The sequence below is a fragment of the Folsomia candida genome, unplaced genomic scaffold (assembly GCF_002217175.1).
Source record: "Folsomia candida strain VU population unplaced genomic scaffold, ASM221717v1 Fcan01_Sc008, whole genome shotgun sequence".
NCBI classification, from domain to species: Eukaryota; Metazoa; Arthropoda; class Collembola; order Entomobryomorpha; family Isotomidae; genus Folsomia; species Folsomia candida.
The window spans coordinates 6280636-6297345 of record NW_019091200.1 but is presented as its reverse complement, the minus strand read 5'-3'; the positions used below and the strand labels follow the sequence as shown (position 1 = coordinate 6297345).

The following is a 16710-nucleotide window of genomic DNA, read 5'->3' as shown; positions in this document are numbered from 1 at the left end:
CAAACATATATGTATCGTATATGATTTTGCATACATAAAATAAAATGGCGTCGAGAAGATTCTTCTAATATTATACGCCCAACAAGACTCGAATATGCATACAAATACGTGTACATAGGCTGAATGCTTATCATTCGCCAATATATTTAGTAATACAAAGCAAACCTTATCATATGCAGCATCAATTGACTACCTTGTACATCGCAGCCAGAATTGTTGAGGACGACCAAATATAAAACCTTGCCACATATAATGACACCAAGAAGAGTGGGGGTAGTGGGTGTCTTATTATTACTTTTTGGAGGAGGTCAAGGTAAAAATTATTTGCAAAGAAATTAAGATTATGTAAGTCTCAATTTTTACTCATGTATGTATATACAGTGGCGTTTGGACTTGAAAAAAATGTCGACATAACAATCGACCCACAACTCATCCCTCAAGTAATCATCGAGCTAAATAACTATACCACTTTCTCCAAACTCGACCTCAAAGTGTCAGAAGAGGCTGAAGATGACTTTTACATGAGAGTCGCAAGGGTCTCTGGTAGCGTGAATGAAGCAGATGAACTCCTTATCAATGTTAGTATTCGTCTGGTTTCAAATATGTACAAATATATGCACAAAAATATACCGTGATTTCCTCAAATTAGGGTGAATCCACTAAGTTTGACATCACCTTTGCCAATCTACTCAAAGCCAAAACGGTCAGCATTTCAGGATCGTTTCACAACAGTGACGCGGTCTTGCTCGTCAACTTGTACGTGGAACGGAAGAAAACTGATTCTCCGTTATGGGTCCAGTGCGAACAAGACAATTTCATCCCATCCAAGTTGAAATGCAATGGACAAAATAATTGCGAATCGGGAAAGGACGAAGAAGGCTGTGATCGTCCCACGACCACACCTAGTGGGGAGTCTGGTAAGAGTAATTTCATAGAAAAGAAATCTCCAGAGGGAATACAATGATTATTTGTATGGAAGCTGATTCTGGTCTTATTCATGACTTCATGAGAAAATGATTCCAAAAAAATGTAGTAATGTAATTTCTAGTTGGAATTCTAGTCAAAATCTTAAAATAAAATTATAAAAGACGAAATAGACAGCCCAAAATTGTGTCTCAATTTGCTACAAGCTTGTGGAAATTGTGAAAATTTGTATATTTTATCCAGGTGGAATGGCGTGGAAAGATGTCCAATACTTGTTGACCATCCTCCTCGCCGGATTATTCTTCATCCTGTCGCCCATCTGCATTGTGATCTTCCTCTTTTATCATCGACGCATGAGCGCAGCCAGGATGGAGTTGGAGCGTCAGCAGGTTCCGAGACCTACACAAGCACCGGAAGTTTACACGTCGGTGACGCCAACGAATGTGAGACTCCGCTCTAGCCGCTAATTTGAAAATTAAATAAATAATTGGTGTCATTTGATTGCAGGACGTCCCCCCAAGTTATGAGGATTTTCACCAGTTGAAAACACCACCACCCCCATTTCACTCGCTGCGTCCTCCTGTGTATGCCGACACGACTCCGTCCACGTCTTCGTCAACAACGTCAGTTAATTCGAGAACAGAAGAGTAACAAAGACCAACCAGAAGAAAAATATTGATATACTTTTCATATAAAATCTTATTTATTATTATTAATTATCACTATTATGTAATGTACTTATCCGCATCGAATGCAAAACACCCTCACAATAAAAACAAATATGTACATATGTAATTATAAAAGTTAGTTATTTATTGATTGCATACCGAATGAATGAATATTACATCTTGTTCCATGGAATATTAATTATTTGATGGAATATTTTTATATTACGGAGGATGAATTTATTTCGTGGACCAATACAGATAAAAAGATAATAATACAAATAATAGGCTCAAATTTAATATAAAAATATCATTTATTTATTATTGGAACTATTAATAGTTATGTACATACACAACTTTATTATAAATGTCTAAATACCGACAAGGTGTTCAGACCATTAAAATTTGTCTCTACGACAAGATGGGAAACAAATTAACCCACGGACAAAACATGAATATTGTTGCATATTGTAATTTTATTAAAACTTTATCAATTCTAGTTTTCATTCCAGACCGACGGCATAATGAACATGAACATGATATTCATTTTCACAGGCAATGACACGATAGCAAAATAGGGACTCTTTCATACAACTGGAGAAGGCATAAAATAAAATAAAAATATGGCCATTGTACCCACAAATACGCTAATATCAACACTTCCAGCAATTGTATGTATGCATTATGCATACCTCACTCAATTAGACTTTGGCTCTATTTACTAAAATTTTCGAAGAGAATGGAAGTGCCAAGGTTGTTGACACCTATTCAAATTATTTAAGCTTCTCTCGAAGTTGGTAGTTTATGATCTATGTTTATCCCAATTATCCATAATTGAACATTGAACATGTTACTGTGCATTTTCCAAAAGGTCAGAAAATAAATGACAACTGGACTGCATCGTCAGCTTTCCAGTTTTCCTAGAATTTCATTCATTAAAAACTTTCAAATCTAAAATTAGACGACATGCACCTTTCTTCAATTTAGTTTCTTTGAACTTCTTTGTTCTCCAGCTCCAGCAACCCTGACTTTAGTTCGCATCAAAAATCAAGCACATGGTACATTCCAACCCTTCCATACATTACATTCAATGTACATTCCATTGTGCATTATAAATATATGTATTACATATAAAATGTATCTCATTGATTCCAAAATTCCAACCCAACTATAATCCTCGCCGGCTCGGCTACTCTGATATTTTCGGCTCAATTTGTCCTTCTTTTGGACAAAAAGAAGCCATATCTCCCGACCCGGCAAGTTCTGTGCAATGCTTCACCGTCCATAGCACACCACACGTACATATTTTTCTCTCCAAACCACAAGAAATAAATTTAAATTACTTCCACAAACTTTTAATTTAATACGAACACAAGCCACAAGTTATTAAATTAATTGCAAGCAGCCCCTTGTTTCGAATTCTCCAATTAATCAAAATGGGACGATCTTCCAGTAATTTTTTTCAAACAAGCATCATGTCAGCCACACATTTTTTTAAATAGTTATTTAATAAGTTAATTTTGTATTTTTTCAGAAGCTGCCACTAGCGGCGATGCTGATACAACTCTGACACCCGGAGGTCGTCGCGCCAGCAGTCGTACTGCTGCTGCCGCCGCAAGTAAGAAGAAGGTCGAATCTCAGGACTTGGAATTTACGGATTCCGACGAGGAAGAACAAGTCTCAGAGGAGGAAGTTGTTAAGAAAAAGGCTCCTGCTAAAAGGGGACGGAGTGCTGGCGCTGCGCCGAAAAGAAAGAGCAAAGCGAAGAAATCGAAAGGAAGTGACGATGATGATGACGAGGAAGAGGAAGGAGATGACGACGACGAGGAGAATGAGCCCCCGAGGAAAAAAACGACCAAAGCTGGAAAGGGGCGGAAACCAAATGGTGCTGGTAAAAAAGCTGCTGCCAACAAAAAAAAGAAAAGTAAAAAGGATGAGGAGGATGAGGATGAGGTAGGTGGTAAAAAACATTTTTGGTATAGAATAGGAGATTTTTTAGACGGTACTTTTACATAATTATTTAATTTATTACACATTTTTTAGGAGGACGAAGAAAGTGAACCCTCCGATGGTGAAGATGAAAACGAGGATATCGATGCCTCTGCTAAGGTCGTCTACAAGGATGATGCGTGGTTTGAAAAGGTCACTAAAACGTGTCAAATTTGTAAGACGTCCTACGACACGTGTCGAGATGGTGAGTCAAAGCGACATTTAAGTTAATCTAATGAAAGCATAGTGGTGGTATAAAATTAATGATATTTTATCTCTTTTCCAGCATCCCTCTGCGTGACGGGAAAACATCGCCGTCTCCGCTGCTACCTTTGTTACAATTACTACCGGAACACAGAGACGCTCTTCCGTCACTATCAGTCCAATCATCGTGCGACTAACTGTAAGAAGGACCAGCTCATCTGTCCATTTTGCTCTCAATCGCTCCCATTCAAAAGCACATCCTGTCATGTGATCACGACACACATCGCGCCCAGGGAGGCAGCCCAGGAGAAAGGGGATATCTCGTCCTTCTCATTCTCCAAGCAGGGTGAAGAAGTGAACAAGACGAAGAGCAAGGCGAAAGGCGGAGCAAAAAAAGGGGATGACGATTCCGACGAGGATTCCGAGGAGGAGGAGGAGGAGGAAGAAGATGACGATGGAGATGAGGGCGAGGGGGAGGAGGATGAAGAAGAAAGTGACGGCGATGATGACGAGGAAGAGGAAGATGACGACGATGAAGAAGCTGAAGACGAATAAATCTAAAATATTTTGATGGAATCCAATCCTGTCATATATTCTATATCAATTTATTGTGCCATTATTAAGGGTATCGTTAATTAGATTCTTCCGTGTTATCTTTCCTCGCTGAATGTATTCTTGAATTTCTATTGCTATAAATTACAAGAGCAAGTGATGTAAGTCACTTAAACATGACAAATGACAATAATTTTTTTGCTTATACCTCAAGTTTATTTATACGAATATTTCTTCCGCTATATTTTGCAAGTTTTGTAAGTTGACCTTTGTGGTGGGAGTAGGTTTGATAAGTTGAGGTGCTGCTGGAAGTAAGACTGTTCAGTTTAAACAAATTATAAGACAAATTATAAATTCTTGATTAATTTAATTTATTCGTGCGATTATTGTGTGGATCACTTTAAAATATTTTGTTCAAATATTTTATTTCTTTTTGAATGAAAATAAAAATAAAATGATAATCTTGTTAAAAAAATGATTGCAATTCATTATTGAATTCATATTATTTATTACTCACTGCTCAACATTAATTACACATTACTTTATCTAACTCGTTATCACATTTTAGTCTTCATAATTCATAATTCATATTCATTCTTCATCATCATAATTTTTAGCATAGTTGATAGTCAAAGTATTTCTTTGTTTGTGCAGCAAAGCAACAGGTTTCAACGCGGGCAAGCATGCGTCCAGTCCACACTCTCAGCTTTCTCTCACTCGGTCATTTACCCTTCTTCAATTAGATTTTAACTGCCGGTTTAAAACAACTTAATAATTAACTTTTTACATGATTCAGCTATAAAATAACAACAGCGCAGGTGAAGAAAAACTAGTGGTCAGCCTGTTCAGCAGGAAGGAAAGAACTCAATCTAGAAATGCCTCCACAGTCGAAAAGTAAGTATTATTAAAATATTTTAATTTGTAAGTTTAGATTTAGTGAACAGTGCAAATTGCGCATTGCATAAATAAACTTACACATTTTCTTGTAAGGTAAAACAGGTGTCGTTGCAGGCTCAAAAGGGAAGAAGAAATTCAAAAGAACGTTCAAGTTGGCGTCGGAGTTTCAGGAAGTTTTACTTTCCTCGCAACTAGCTAACGAAAAAGGGGGAGGTTCTACCTTGCGGGATACGCGATTAGCCTGTAGCGATGGGTCGATCGATGTACATGCGACCTTCTTGGGAGCTGTGTCACCATTTTTTGCGAAATGTCTTGAATCTCAGGTAGGTGAGGACGAGCAAGTTTATTTATTAAAATGGTGAATTTACTTTGTTCTATTCAGTCATCAGTCAAATTTTACAAATTTGTTTATTTTCAGGGCGACTCATATCTCTCGCGTCGCAACATTATCCTCCCAGACTGGACCTTAGCCGAAATTAAGCCAATGATTCAACTCCTCTACGCCGGCGAGGTGAAAGTCGTTTCAGAGGAGGATGTCGACAAATTGCGTGGTTTACTGGCGTCTTTCGAAATCAATATCCAAGAAGATCTCACTACCAAAAAGGCTGCTGTAACCACAGCCAGTAAATATGTGGAGATTCGGTGTAATAATACAAACTCAATCACAAAGACGAAAAAAAAGAAGAAAAAGAAAAAGACAACTAATAATATCGAAAATGAACAACCTATCGCTAAGATTACCCCTACTGACACCACTTCCACTACTTTAACACAATCGGATAAATTGTCAACAGTTTCTACTCAAGTCATTATCACCACATCAAGGCGAGGGCGACGAATAGAAAAGAGAAAGTATAACGACTCTGATTGGGAACCCGACACAGATGACGAGAATGGAAGTAAAAGAAAAAAACCTGACAACAATAGGACCACCACTACTAACTATTCAAGGACATCCTCCACATCAAAATTAACACGGACGACAAGAAATTCAAGTGAAAGTAGAGTTAGTACCAGTGTGGAATCATCACAATCTCCGTCCGTCCCGCAAGTTGACACTTTGAATGATCAATCGTCAGACAAGGTCAAGCCCATCGACGGAAAAGCGGATAAGCAGGCAACAAAGGTAGACGAATGGAGTGAACCGGATTACACCGATAAAGCCTGGTTTGCCCATCAGGCCAAGTCATGTCAAGAGTGTGACAAGGTGCATGACGGACCAGCTACCGGTGAGATTTACTTTAATTAAGTTCAATTTTCATAAATATAAATATTTAATTCAAGCTAAATTTGACTTTATTACAGCGTCCTTGTGTATAACGGGTCATGCTAAACTCCGATGCTACTTTTGTTTCAAAGTGTGCAACAATACAGAACACTTGTTCGAACATTATCGCGCCCACCATAAACAAGCTGGGCGAGATGCATGTCTCCTTTGCCCATATTGCGACCAGGTAAAACTAGTAAAATTATCACATTGATTTAATGATTTACATAAATACATAAGTAAAGTGCTTTCAATATTTCTGTTGTTTTTTGTATGTAGACAATTCCATTCAAGTCAGTCTCCTCCCATGTCATCAGCCTACACTTGCATGATCCAACTGTCACTCAAACCACAGCAAATGACACTGCACCAGCAACATCCAATACCAATACCCCAAATGTGACCCCAACCACTACTGGAGAAAATACTACGCCATCACCGGCGATATCGACACCTGCCTCAAAGGCTTCACCCATCGTGCGCCTCCCACCTCCCAAAAGTCGTGGGCCTATGCGCCCCGTAATCACCAATCCCACGAAACCACTAATCGTTTCTCTCCCAAAAAATCTCGAAAAAGATAAAAATGCTCATTTTCCCACCCTGGTGAGAAATAAAACCTTATCGAGGATGGATGCTGACGGAAAAATTTACAGGAATAAGGTGGACATTACCGTAAGGCGAAAAGGATTGGATGGAAAGATATGGGTGTGGCGGGTCGCGAAAAATTAGCAATCAATATAAATATTGCGGTACATCGATTTCTAAATATGTGTGTTTTCTTACTCTATTTTATCCTGTAGACTTCATGAATTTGTGTCTTACAATTATTGTTCTGCATATAAATTAGACGCCTTATGTTAAACTTAACTGCAATTAAATTGAAGACATTATTTACATTTACATGTACTCTTAGCTGCACACGTAACTATTTTTTGCATTAACCTTATCATTCGTCAATCCACTTTATTATAAACACGTATGTATGGGGTATGAAAATCCTCGCCAATAATATTAAGATTGTATGTATAGAACTTGCTGTACAGCCTTGCAATTTCTGCGCAGTTTTTCTTTGCACACGGGACATTAAATACTTTCAAAAAGAAGGATGCATCACAACATTTATTAGCCTACATTTTCGTCTGGTGGATGAGTTATACATACATTTATACCAAAGTGGCATCTGCATGCTGGAGACCTTGGCGTCTGCTGATACTAAAATGATATCCATCAATGAGAATTGCGATGTTGCCGCATACATCAAGCTCGAGCTTGTTGTTCGCGAAATCGCTACGGAATATATTGTGTTAAGTAATGCTAAATATGTGTGTCAAGAGTTGCATGACATCCGATTCCGGGGGTTGTCTGCGTCGCACTTTTGCAAAAAAAAAGTTGTCTCATCTCATCGCTCCAATCAGAGACGGAGGTGTGTCTCATTTCTGTTTTACTACGTCAGCTGAGGTGGTGTGATCACAACTTTGTTTTGGTTGCGTAAACGCAGACTGACTTGCTATTTATTAGGAAAGCAAGTCGCATTTCGTTCAGGATTTCGCGAATACATGCAGAAATCGCATCGTGTGCGAATGCGAAGGACGTCTCAGTTTCAGTCTAGAGTCAGCCTCCTTAATCGCATTTAACTGTTTAACTTTAGCTAACTTTTAACTACTGTGATTTTGAATTTGTACTTTTTTTGTACTGACAAAGAATGGACAGGCAAGAACACGAGCCGTTAGCTGGCAAGCAATCAAGATTTACTTCGTTGCTTATCTTGTGTACATAAGCTTATGTCATAAATAATACTAATAATATACAACAACAAATGACTATGAAGGAAAATTGCTACGATTTTTGTTACAAAAGGACTGCCCAGTGCAGAATTCGGGACAGTTGAGAAAACAGGAAGTGACTGTGTTGAGATTGAGAAACCAATTTCCGTACGCAAATAAAAGTACGACATAACGAATCGTTATTAAAACGATGATATAGTTTGAAGAAGACTTGCATTAAATATATTTAAATAAGAAGAAGGTGGTAGACTCTAAAGTATTTTTGGTCGTGGAGGATTAAATACGTGACCTTTGACACTGCCATATCGTACCACACACAAGTATTGACTTCGTTATTCATTCAATAACCCCGTCGTGTGTAGTGACTCATCAATTCATCAGTATTCATCGCTAATCAAATCGCGTAAACGAGCAATTAGTAAACAAACCAGTAATAGGATCTCATCATCATCACTTCCGGGTTGAAAATTTGACCACGCCACACGCTTTGTACTAGCCATTTTATACTTGTTCATACATACCAAATCTCCTTGGAAAATCGGACACAATTGAATTAATTGCTGCAAGATAAGGTAAAGAGCGTTAGAAAATATAAACTCTCAATAAATACACAAAGTCATACGGAGGGGGTTGGACAAAATTCAAAAATTAAGCAAACATCATTTATTATGTTTCTCAATTGCAGATGTCTGACTCTTCTTCTTCGTGGAACGGTGGCGGCAGGGGTGGTCCAGATCAAGAAGTAGTAAAGAACAATTCACAGAAAGTATCCACATCTCTCTTGAAGAACAAGATGATGCGTCAAACCCTGTTACGTTCTTCTCCTGGAGGGAAAGCGTTAATGTTGGATCTCTTACTTCTCCTTAAAGACGTCCCTGCAGGAGTCATGAGTCGAGTCACGGTCGCACTTGCTGGGGTCGGCGGAGGCAGTGGAAACGCAAATTTTGTCACTGGAAGTGGAAATAGTGGCGAACCGCGTCCTCCAACTGAAGGAACTGTCATCAACAAAAGCAATACGTCGTCCGAGGGCAGCGCCACAGTTTCAGAGTCAAAAACAAAGCCAAATAACTCTTCCTCAGGAGATAAGGATAGGACAGCAGCAGATAGCAGCAACGGCGGTGGTGGCTCAGATAACCCTAAAAACCCTGAGAAAAATAAAGACGCTCAGAAAAATATACGACTCACGCCACTAAGTAAAATATTTTTATCTCTGCTCATAATTATTAGATCTTTAGCTTAATCATCAATATCATTATCTCCCACTTATATGGTATGACTATTTTTCAGGTACCCCAATTAAAAAGGCGTCCCCTCCTCTCATCATACCCCCCATTCAACCACCCTCCTCTGTATTGAGAAACGTTATAGAAATAAATTCTGAAAATAATCGTGTCATTGACTCTAAAATGCTGCCTGAAATCACACGGGAACAGCTCCTTTCTTCATCACAAGAAGAGGAAGTCTTCCCATCTACATTATCTTCCGAGGACAAGAAATTTATAAAAGAAGACAAGGATAAGCCACATCCTAAACCAGAACTCTCCAAATTTCTCGAGACAAACCTGTACTGGCAGAACATTGAGTCACGAACGAAACTCTTGGTATCTCTCGTGTCCAAATCAACCTCCTCCAAACACAATCTTATCACCCATCTTGATGAGCTCTTTTCCCACATTTATCAACACACCGAGACACGCAGCACGGCCGTAGAGTCAGGCGCAGTCAAAGTTCTCGCCAAAATTATGAAGACCAATGAAGGCGAAACCGTCGTAGTGAACAGGACTCGCGAAATTTTAGCCCTGCTGGGAAACAACCCTCCAACGAAGGGTCAGGGCATAAAGATCTTGGCCATTGACGGGGGTGGCGTCAGGTAAATGATTACGGTTATTTATAAAACGTTGGGATGTATGACTATTAATTTAAATAATTCTAGGGGATTAGTCGCTCTAGAAGTTTTACGAGCATTAGAACGAATCACGGGAAAAAGAACGTACGAACTGTTTGATTACATCTGCGGAGTCAGTACCGGTTCAATCTTGGCCTTTTTACTCGGTAATTTTTTTTAGGTATATACTTTAAAAATCAACGTCTAGATCTATTATGTTATTTTATATGTAGGTGCCCATAAAAAATCCCTGGACGACGCCGAAGTACTCTATAAAGAACTTAGTCGTGAAATATTTTCCCAAAATTCGTTCATGGGGAGCGCCGCCCTGCTCTGGAGCCACAGCTACTATCATACACCAACTTTTGAGAAAATCCTAAAGAAACATTGCGGAGAAATGCCACTCATTACGCACGCTAGAGATCCCACCTTGCCGAGAGTCTCAGCAATTTCCACCGTCGTAAACCAAGAGAGGGTGTGCCCATACGTGTTCAGAACGTACGCCCTCCCACCCATGCAGCGCCCAAAGGTATGGTTTATGGTTATGCATAACCATAATTATGGTTACAATATATTAGTTTTATTTTCTCATTATGCCCCCTGAACCCTCGCAAATCATATCCACTGAAATTCTCACATTCTCTCTCCAACTCTTCTCTCTCGCAAGTCACTCGCACCGGTCAGTCTGCTCTAGTGTCGTTATCATTTTAATTAGTTGGATGGCGTCTTCGAGTAAAAAAATAAAAGTTGATAAGACTTTTAAGTGTCAATTGTGTGAGAGTAGTTTTGATAGCCAATGGCGACTTACCGACCACACTAAAAAAGTACATAGTGAAAAGACATTTGTTTGTCATTTTGATGGATGTGATAAGTCGTTTAAAACTAGTTTCGAATTAGAACGACATAACTTGAGCCACGCTAATGAAAGAAAATTTAAGTGTGAATATCCTAATTGCGGTGCTTCGTTTAACCGAAAAGATTATTTAAACCAACATAACTTGAGCCACGCTAATGAAAGAGAATTTAAGTGTGAATATCCTAATTGCGATGCTTCGTTTAATAACCCCGATGGTTTAGGACGACATAACTTGATCCACACTAATGAAAGAAAATTTAAGTGTGAATATCCTAATTGCGGTGCTTCGTTTAATTACGGACAAGTTTTAGAACTACATCAATCAGTTCATAGTGAGTCAAGACCTTTCGAATGCACCGTTTGTGGTGCTAGTTTCAAACGAAAAGATAATTTAGATAGGCATTTATCTGATTTACTCAAATGTGGTGCGAAATTCATGTTCGTGAACAGTCAGTCGCCCCTCAGTTCGCAAAATTCTGCTTCATTGCAAGTAAAGAGTGAAATTAACAATATTCGTGCTGGTAGATTGCTATCGAGGAAATGGTTCGTGTACTTTGTGTTGTGCATCCCAATTGAAGATATCACAGAGAATTTCTCGATTAAAGAATATATTGCGAAAATTGACAAGGAGAAAGACGCCAAAGGAAAGTGGAGGGAGTTGTTATTATACATAGGAAAGTGCAATAGATCCAGAGCTAGTCGCTATCACAGCCAAGCAATTTTGGCACAGTTTTCGAGCATAGGAAAAAAGTTATTAGCAAAAACTCATGTCTGTTTTACAGTCTACACGATTCAATGTAAAAGTGAAAGTCAAGCCGCAAGAAGAGAAAGTTCACTTCAGTCTTACTTGTGGATGAGAAGAGGGGCTGCAAATCAACCCGACGGCCTTAAATTTGTTCCAGGATGGACTAATTCATCCAAAGACCCTTTGGCTGATCTATCAAACGAAGAGGAAAAACAATTAATTAATCTGACTGCATTCCAGAACAGAGGACCGATTTGCAAAACTTTAGGGTGTGAAAGTGAGCACTTCCTCTCAGAAAAGGTGCTCGATAGTTTGGGTGTGGAAGACTTTTGGTTTCGTGGACTTGCCCACATCGATGATAACGTAACAAGATTAGAGTTACCAAAAGAGGGAGAGGAGGAAGTGGACGACAATTTTGAGGAGGAGGAGTTGGAGAGAGAAGGAGAAACGGATGTGGAGAATATTCAAACGTTATTCACTAATTAATGAAATATGCAGTACCTCGGAGGGTGCCGGTACCACATGTGGGAGGCTGTCAGGGCTAGTGCCGCAGCTCCAACGTATTTTGAGGAGTTTAAATTGGGAAATTATTTGCATCAGGTGCGTAATTGAACGTGATTTGTTATACCGTTTATTTTTATTTAAATTAATGAGCATAGTGCCATTTAATTTAATTGATTTAATTTATAATTCAGGACGGAGGGGTCTTATGTAATAATCCTACTTCGGTAGCGATTTCGGAGGCTAAAACGATTTGGAAGGATCAGGTGCGTCAGAAGAGTCAAATTTTAAATAAAAACGAGGTCCTTTAATTTATATTTTTTAGCCACTGCAAGCTGTCGTTAGTCTCGGAACGGGATTAATGCTATCTAGTCGGACAGATAAGAACTTGAATGATCTTATAGAAAAGGAGGGGCTAAGTTATCTCTCATGGAAAGGTGTGCAAGCAAAATGAAGCTAGAATTAATATCTCTCGAGCTAAATCTAGTATTTAATTAAATTTGTTTTTACACTTATTTAGGTAAATTCTTAAAAGTCTTGGACTCTGCGACAGACACAGAATCCGTCCACAACACCTTAAACGAGCTCCTTCCACATTCCATCTACTTCCGGTTAAATCCTTACCTGTCAGAAGTGGTCAGACTTGACGAAGCTAGTCCGGAAAAGTTGGACCGTGTCCAACTCGAAACAAGGGCATATTTGGAACGAAACGTGGAAAAGGTTCAGTTCGCGTGTAAGACACTCTTGAGAGAGAAAGGGGTCGGAAAAAAGGTGGTCGACTGGTGGTACCATTACGCTTAAAAATTAGATTTTTTTCTAATTTATTTGTGTCTGCCTTGCCAATTCCGGTGTAAATGTTACATAATTTGTACGAATTTCAAGTTAAAATTGGCATATATCTACGTAAGTGTATTCTATCTAACTAGCATATTCTAAGAGTGGACAATCGTGATTTCTAACGCGAAATTTTTTATCCCGTTTTATGAAATTAAAAGCACACTGCAATGAAATTAGTTCTAGTTGTGTTTTATCCTTGCTAGTTAACTAATCTTAATTAAGCTGAGTACGAGGATGGTGCTGTTTTTGTAAAACCATTTATTAAAATTCATATACTTACAATGGACTTGTAACGACATTTCTGGAATAATAAATAAAGCTGTATCTAGTCAATTATGTTTGTATCTGCTCATCAACATGATCCGTCTCCTCGATTTTTATTCCAAAATAGTCGTCCGGTCTTGGGAAGAAATCTCCGTTCCTCTTGTGCTGTCCAAGCAAATTGTATAATTAATATTAGCAATAATTATGTCTAAAATAGTTAGTCCCTATACAAAATATGATGCTCACCACTTTAAAATGCGCCGTCAAACAATGATTTTGTGTAAAATCCTTCCTACATATGTGACAAATGTATGGTCTCTCGTTCGTGTGGGTCGCAAAGTGCAAATTCAATTCAAAGAATGTGACGAACGTTTTTTCGCAGAAATAACATTTCTCCTTTGCCTTTTCCTCGGCATCAGTGTGCGCTCGTAAAATGTGCATTCTTATATCAGACGTCTTTATGCCACAACTTGGGCAAATGTGGTTGGTTTTCGAACTTTTTTCATGGACGCTCTTAATGTGAGTTCTGAGTTGGCTCTTAGAGTTTACTATCTTGGGACAAAAATGACAACAAAAGGTAGGCGTGGTTTCAGTTGGGTGGAATGTATCCATGTGATGTCTTAGGCCAAACTTTCCGACAAATTTTTTCAGACAAATGGAACAGGTATGAGGCGAGGGGGCGTTATGCTTGGATATGTTATGAGCTCGGAGGTTCCAAGCTGAGGGAAAGGTAAGTGTACATTGGTCACAGGTGATGATAACTTCTCCATTATGTATAGCCAAGTGAGCAGCGAGCTGTAAGGGAAAACAAGGAAATTATTATAGAAATAAAGACAAAAAAACATTATAATATTGTTTAAAATTGTTGCCTACTTTATCCCCGGATGGAAAAACTTGTTTGCACACGCTGCAACCAAACGGCTCACTCCCACCTTGGTGCGTCTTGAGATGCGTCTCCAAAAAAATCTGGTCAGAATATGCTTTCCCACAGGAGACACAAATGTGCGTCAAAAGTTCTGGGTGATTTTGTCTTTCATGTTGGCGTAACGTTGGGTATGTTGTCGTCGTGAAATTGCACTCGGTCGCGACACATCTTTTCACTGTCCCAACCTTCATATGAACCTTTTCCAGATGCCGGCGCAGTTTCTCCTCCTCCTCCGGATAGAATGGGTACTCGCAGATCTCGCAATTTAATGTTCTACCTTTGCCGTCGAATTTCTTGTGCAAGCTGGCATGCCGCTCTAGCACAACTTTGGAGACGTAAGCTTTCTCGCAAATATCACATTTCCACTTCTTCTCTAGGGTACCGTTCACCTCGTGAGTTTCCATCGTGTGGATCGCAATCGACGTTGTACGTGTGGCCGTGAAAGGACAAAATTCGCATGTTGTAATCGCGGGGATGTGACTTTTCTCGTGGCATTGGAGTTTTCCTATGCTTGGATAGACTCGCTGGCAAGTGGAGCAGGTGTGTGTTTGTTTTTTTGCAGGATGGAAGGAACGAACGTGTTCTAGGAGGGCGGGCCCGCTTTCTAATGTAGCGTCACAAACAGGACAGCGACAAGAGGACGTCGAGGAGTGGAGGGCGACGTGGGCGCGGAGGGTAGATTCAAGGATGAAGTACTGGTTGCATGTGGGGATCGGACAGCGGTGTAGGATGGGAAGGTGATTTTCTATGAGATGTTCCCACATTTCGTGGTGGTAAGGCCTACGAAACGTGCAGGATACTACAGGGCATTTTACTGGGATGGGCCAGCGTTCGGTTATTTTGTGTGAGGCCTCGAGGGTGTGACATTTGAGATGGGTCCGTAGTTCTGTGAGAGAGAACACATAATTACTAATTAAACCAATGAAATAAGCGCAATAAAAACAAGAAGAGATCTCATATTTTTAGCTGATATAAATTAATGGGACAAACTACCATGGTTCAGCCATAGCCCACTTTCGCCACAAATGGTACAGGTTGAAGAGGCTGCCAAAGCTTTTTTTGATGGAGAGGAGAATTTGTTACATGGTTCCTGTGTAAAGCTGGGTGAAGCTATGATTTTCATAATTTTTTGAGGCGGTGGGCCATCCCCTTGGTTTGACTGAGGTGAATGCGAGTCGTAATTACTGTAACAAATTGGATAACAAACTATTTGTTATTATCAAGTATAAAATTAATTTTAAAAAATTATCTCACGCAATCATTACGCATCAGCATCTTTTAATGGATCACACCTAAGGTCTGTCTCCTCGTCTTCCAGTTCACACTTAACATCTTCCAATGGATCACGTCCAATATCTGCTCCTTCATTATCCAGTTCACGGTCAACATCTTCCAATGGATCACGCTCAACATCTGCTCCTTCATCGCTCAGACACTCAACATCTTCCAATGGATCACGCCCAACATCTATTCCCTCAGCGTCCAGTTCATCCTTAATCATGTCCGGTTGTGACCAGTCTTCCACGTCATCATTTCGACCATCGTGGTCATCGAGCGCATTTCTAATGTATCCTCCAAAATCATCATCTTTCACTTCAAATTTAACGGCAATTTCTTCAAGTTCATCGCCAGTGTCCAATGAAGATTTATCTAATTTGGGAAAAATTACAAAACATTTTTGTTAGCACCTCAATCAAATTAGGATTAGATGTTATATAAGCTCTCACGTTTCAATTTCATCTCCACATTCGCCTTAATCTTTGGTAGAAGGGGAAACAATTTCCCATAAGTTTCAAGTACTTGGCGAAACAAAAAGACACATTCGAGACAAAAAGAGATCCCCTTCGTGATGATGGTTAGATCCAGGTCAACCGAATATAGTTCATCAAAGTCCAAAACTTTGGAGAGGAAACATATCGATTCTCTAATCAAGTCAGCGTTATTAGGGCGAAAAGTCACCCACCCTTCGGCGTCTTTGACACTTGACCCCTGCTCTTTGGGGCAGAAGAAACAACTCCTGACCGCCATGGTCCGTTCCCTACTAGATAAATATTTGACATTATTTGATTGATTGATATCGAATTGTTCACGGTTTGAGAGGAAGGACATTTTTTTAATACAATTTGATACCTCTCGGATCTTCTTGATCCTTCTTCAAGCAACTGGTCGCATCAATAATTAATTTGGTTAAAAGTTAAAAAACAATTGACAAATAAATTCTGTTGAGTGTAAAAAAAATCGTCCAAAAAGTTTAATTGCTTTTGATGAATTTGATGTTTTCTATCTTGCTTGAATGTCTGCTTCCCGCATTTCCTTACGCGAGTTTTCATGCTCATTACATATATATACATACGACAAATTTAAATTTTCATAATTTCATGCAGCATTTTATGAAATACTGAATTACAGATAGGA

The 16710-nt window shown here is 39.2% G+C and overlaps 5 protein-coding genes across 10 annotated transcripts; 4 read left to right on the top strand and 1 right to left on the bottom strand.

The window, feature by feature from the left end:
* Positions 1-132: 132 nt before the first annotated feature.
* On the top strand, positions 133-1722 carry LOC110853297. Its single transcript, XM_022101548.2, has 5 exons — positions 133-313; positions 382-578; positions 650-917; positions 1168-1367; positions 1432-1722. The coding sequence occupies exons 1-5, from the start codon at positions 253-255 to the stop codon at positions 1573-1575; spliced, it is 870 nt and encodes a 289-aa protein (XP_021957240.1). The 5' UTR covers positions 133-252; the 3' UTR covers positions 1576-1722.
* Positions 1723-2769: 1047 nt separating this feature from the next.
* LOC110852964 (nucleolin) lies at positions 2770-4541 on the top strand. Its single transcript, XM_022101149.2, has 4 exons — positions 2770-3041; positions 3124-3542; positions 3633-3783; positions 3865-4541. Exons 1-4 carry the CDS (start codon positions 3026-3028, stop codon positions 4335-4337), a joined length of 1059 nt encoding a protein of 352 aa, XP_021956841.1. The 5' UTR covers positions 2770-3025; the 3' UTR covers positions 4338-4541.
* A 464-nt stretch (positions 4542-5005) lies between these two features.
* LOC110853337 lies at positions 5006-7410 on the top strand. 4 transcript variants are annotated; one of them, XM_022101598.2, is made up of 5 exons: positions 5006-5228; positions 5346-5554; positions 5650-6460; positions 6537-6685; positions 6778-7410. In XM_022101598.2, the coding sequence occupies exons 1-5, from the start codon at positions 5210-5212 to the stop codon at positions 7225-7227; spliced, it is 1638 nt and encodes a 545-aa protein (XP_021957290.1). In that variant the 5' UTR covers positions 5006-5209; the 3' UTR covers positions 7228-7410. The 4 variants fall into 4 exon arrangements, with proteins under 4 accessions (XP_021957290.1, XP_021957289.1, XP_021957288.1 ...); XM_022101597.2 differs by having other exon boundaries at positions 5334-5554; XM_022101596.2 differs by having other exon boundaries at positions 5325-5554.
* Positions 7411-7967: 557 nt separating this feature from the next.
* On the top strand, positions 7968-13440 carry LOC110852877 (calcium-independent phospholipase A2-gamma). Its single transcript, XM_022101022.2, has 9 exons — positions 7968-8854; positions 8968-9475; positions 9570-10152; positions 10216-10334; positions 10401-10696; positions 12267-12368; positions 12464-12535; positions 12595-12706; positions 12790-13440. Exons 2-9 carry the CDS (start codon positions 8968-8970, stop codon positions 13068-13070), a joined length of 2073 nt encoding a protein of 690 aa, XP_021956714.1. The 5' UTR covers positions 7968-8854; the 3' UTR covers positions 13071-13440.
* On the bottom strand, positions 13345-16606 carry LOC110852876 (zinc finger protein 808). 3 transcript variants are annotated; one of them, XM_035854599.1, is made up of 7 exons: positions 16426-16606; positions 16023-16336; positions 15561-15945; positions 15289-15479; positions 14244-15181; positions 13617-14165; positions 13345-13535 (listed from the first exon to the last, which is right to left on the bottom strand). In XM_035854599.1, exons 2-7 carry the CDS (start codon positions 16321-16323, stop codon positions 13440-13442), a joined length of 2460 nt encoding a protein of 819 aa, XP_035710492.1. In that variant the 5' UTR covers positions 16324-16336; positions 16426-16606; the 3' UTR covers positions 13345-13439. The 3 variants fall into 3 exon arrangements, with proteins under 3 accessions (XP_035710492.1, XP_021956711.1, XP_035710493.1); XM_022101019.2 differs by having other exon boundaries at positions 15588-15945; XM_035854600.1 differs by having other exon boundaries at positions 16023-16333.
* Between the last annotated feature and the right edge of the window lie 104 nt (positions 16607-16710).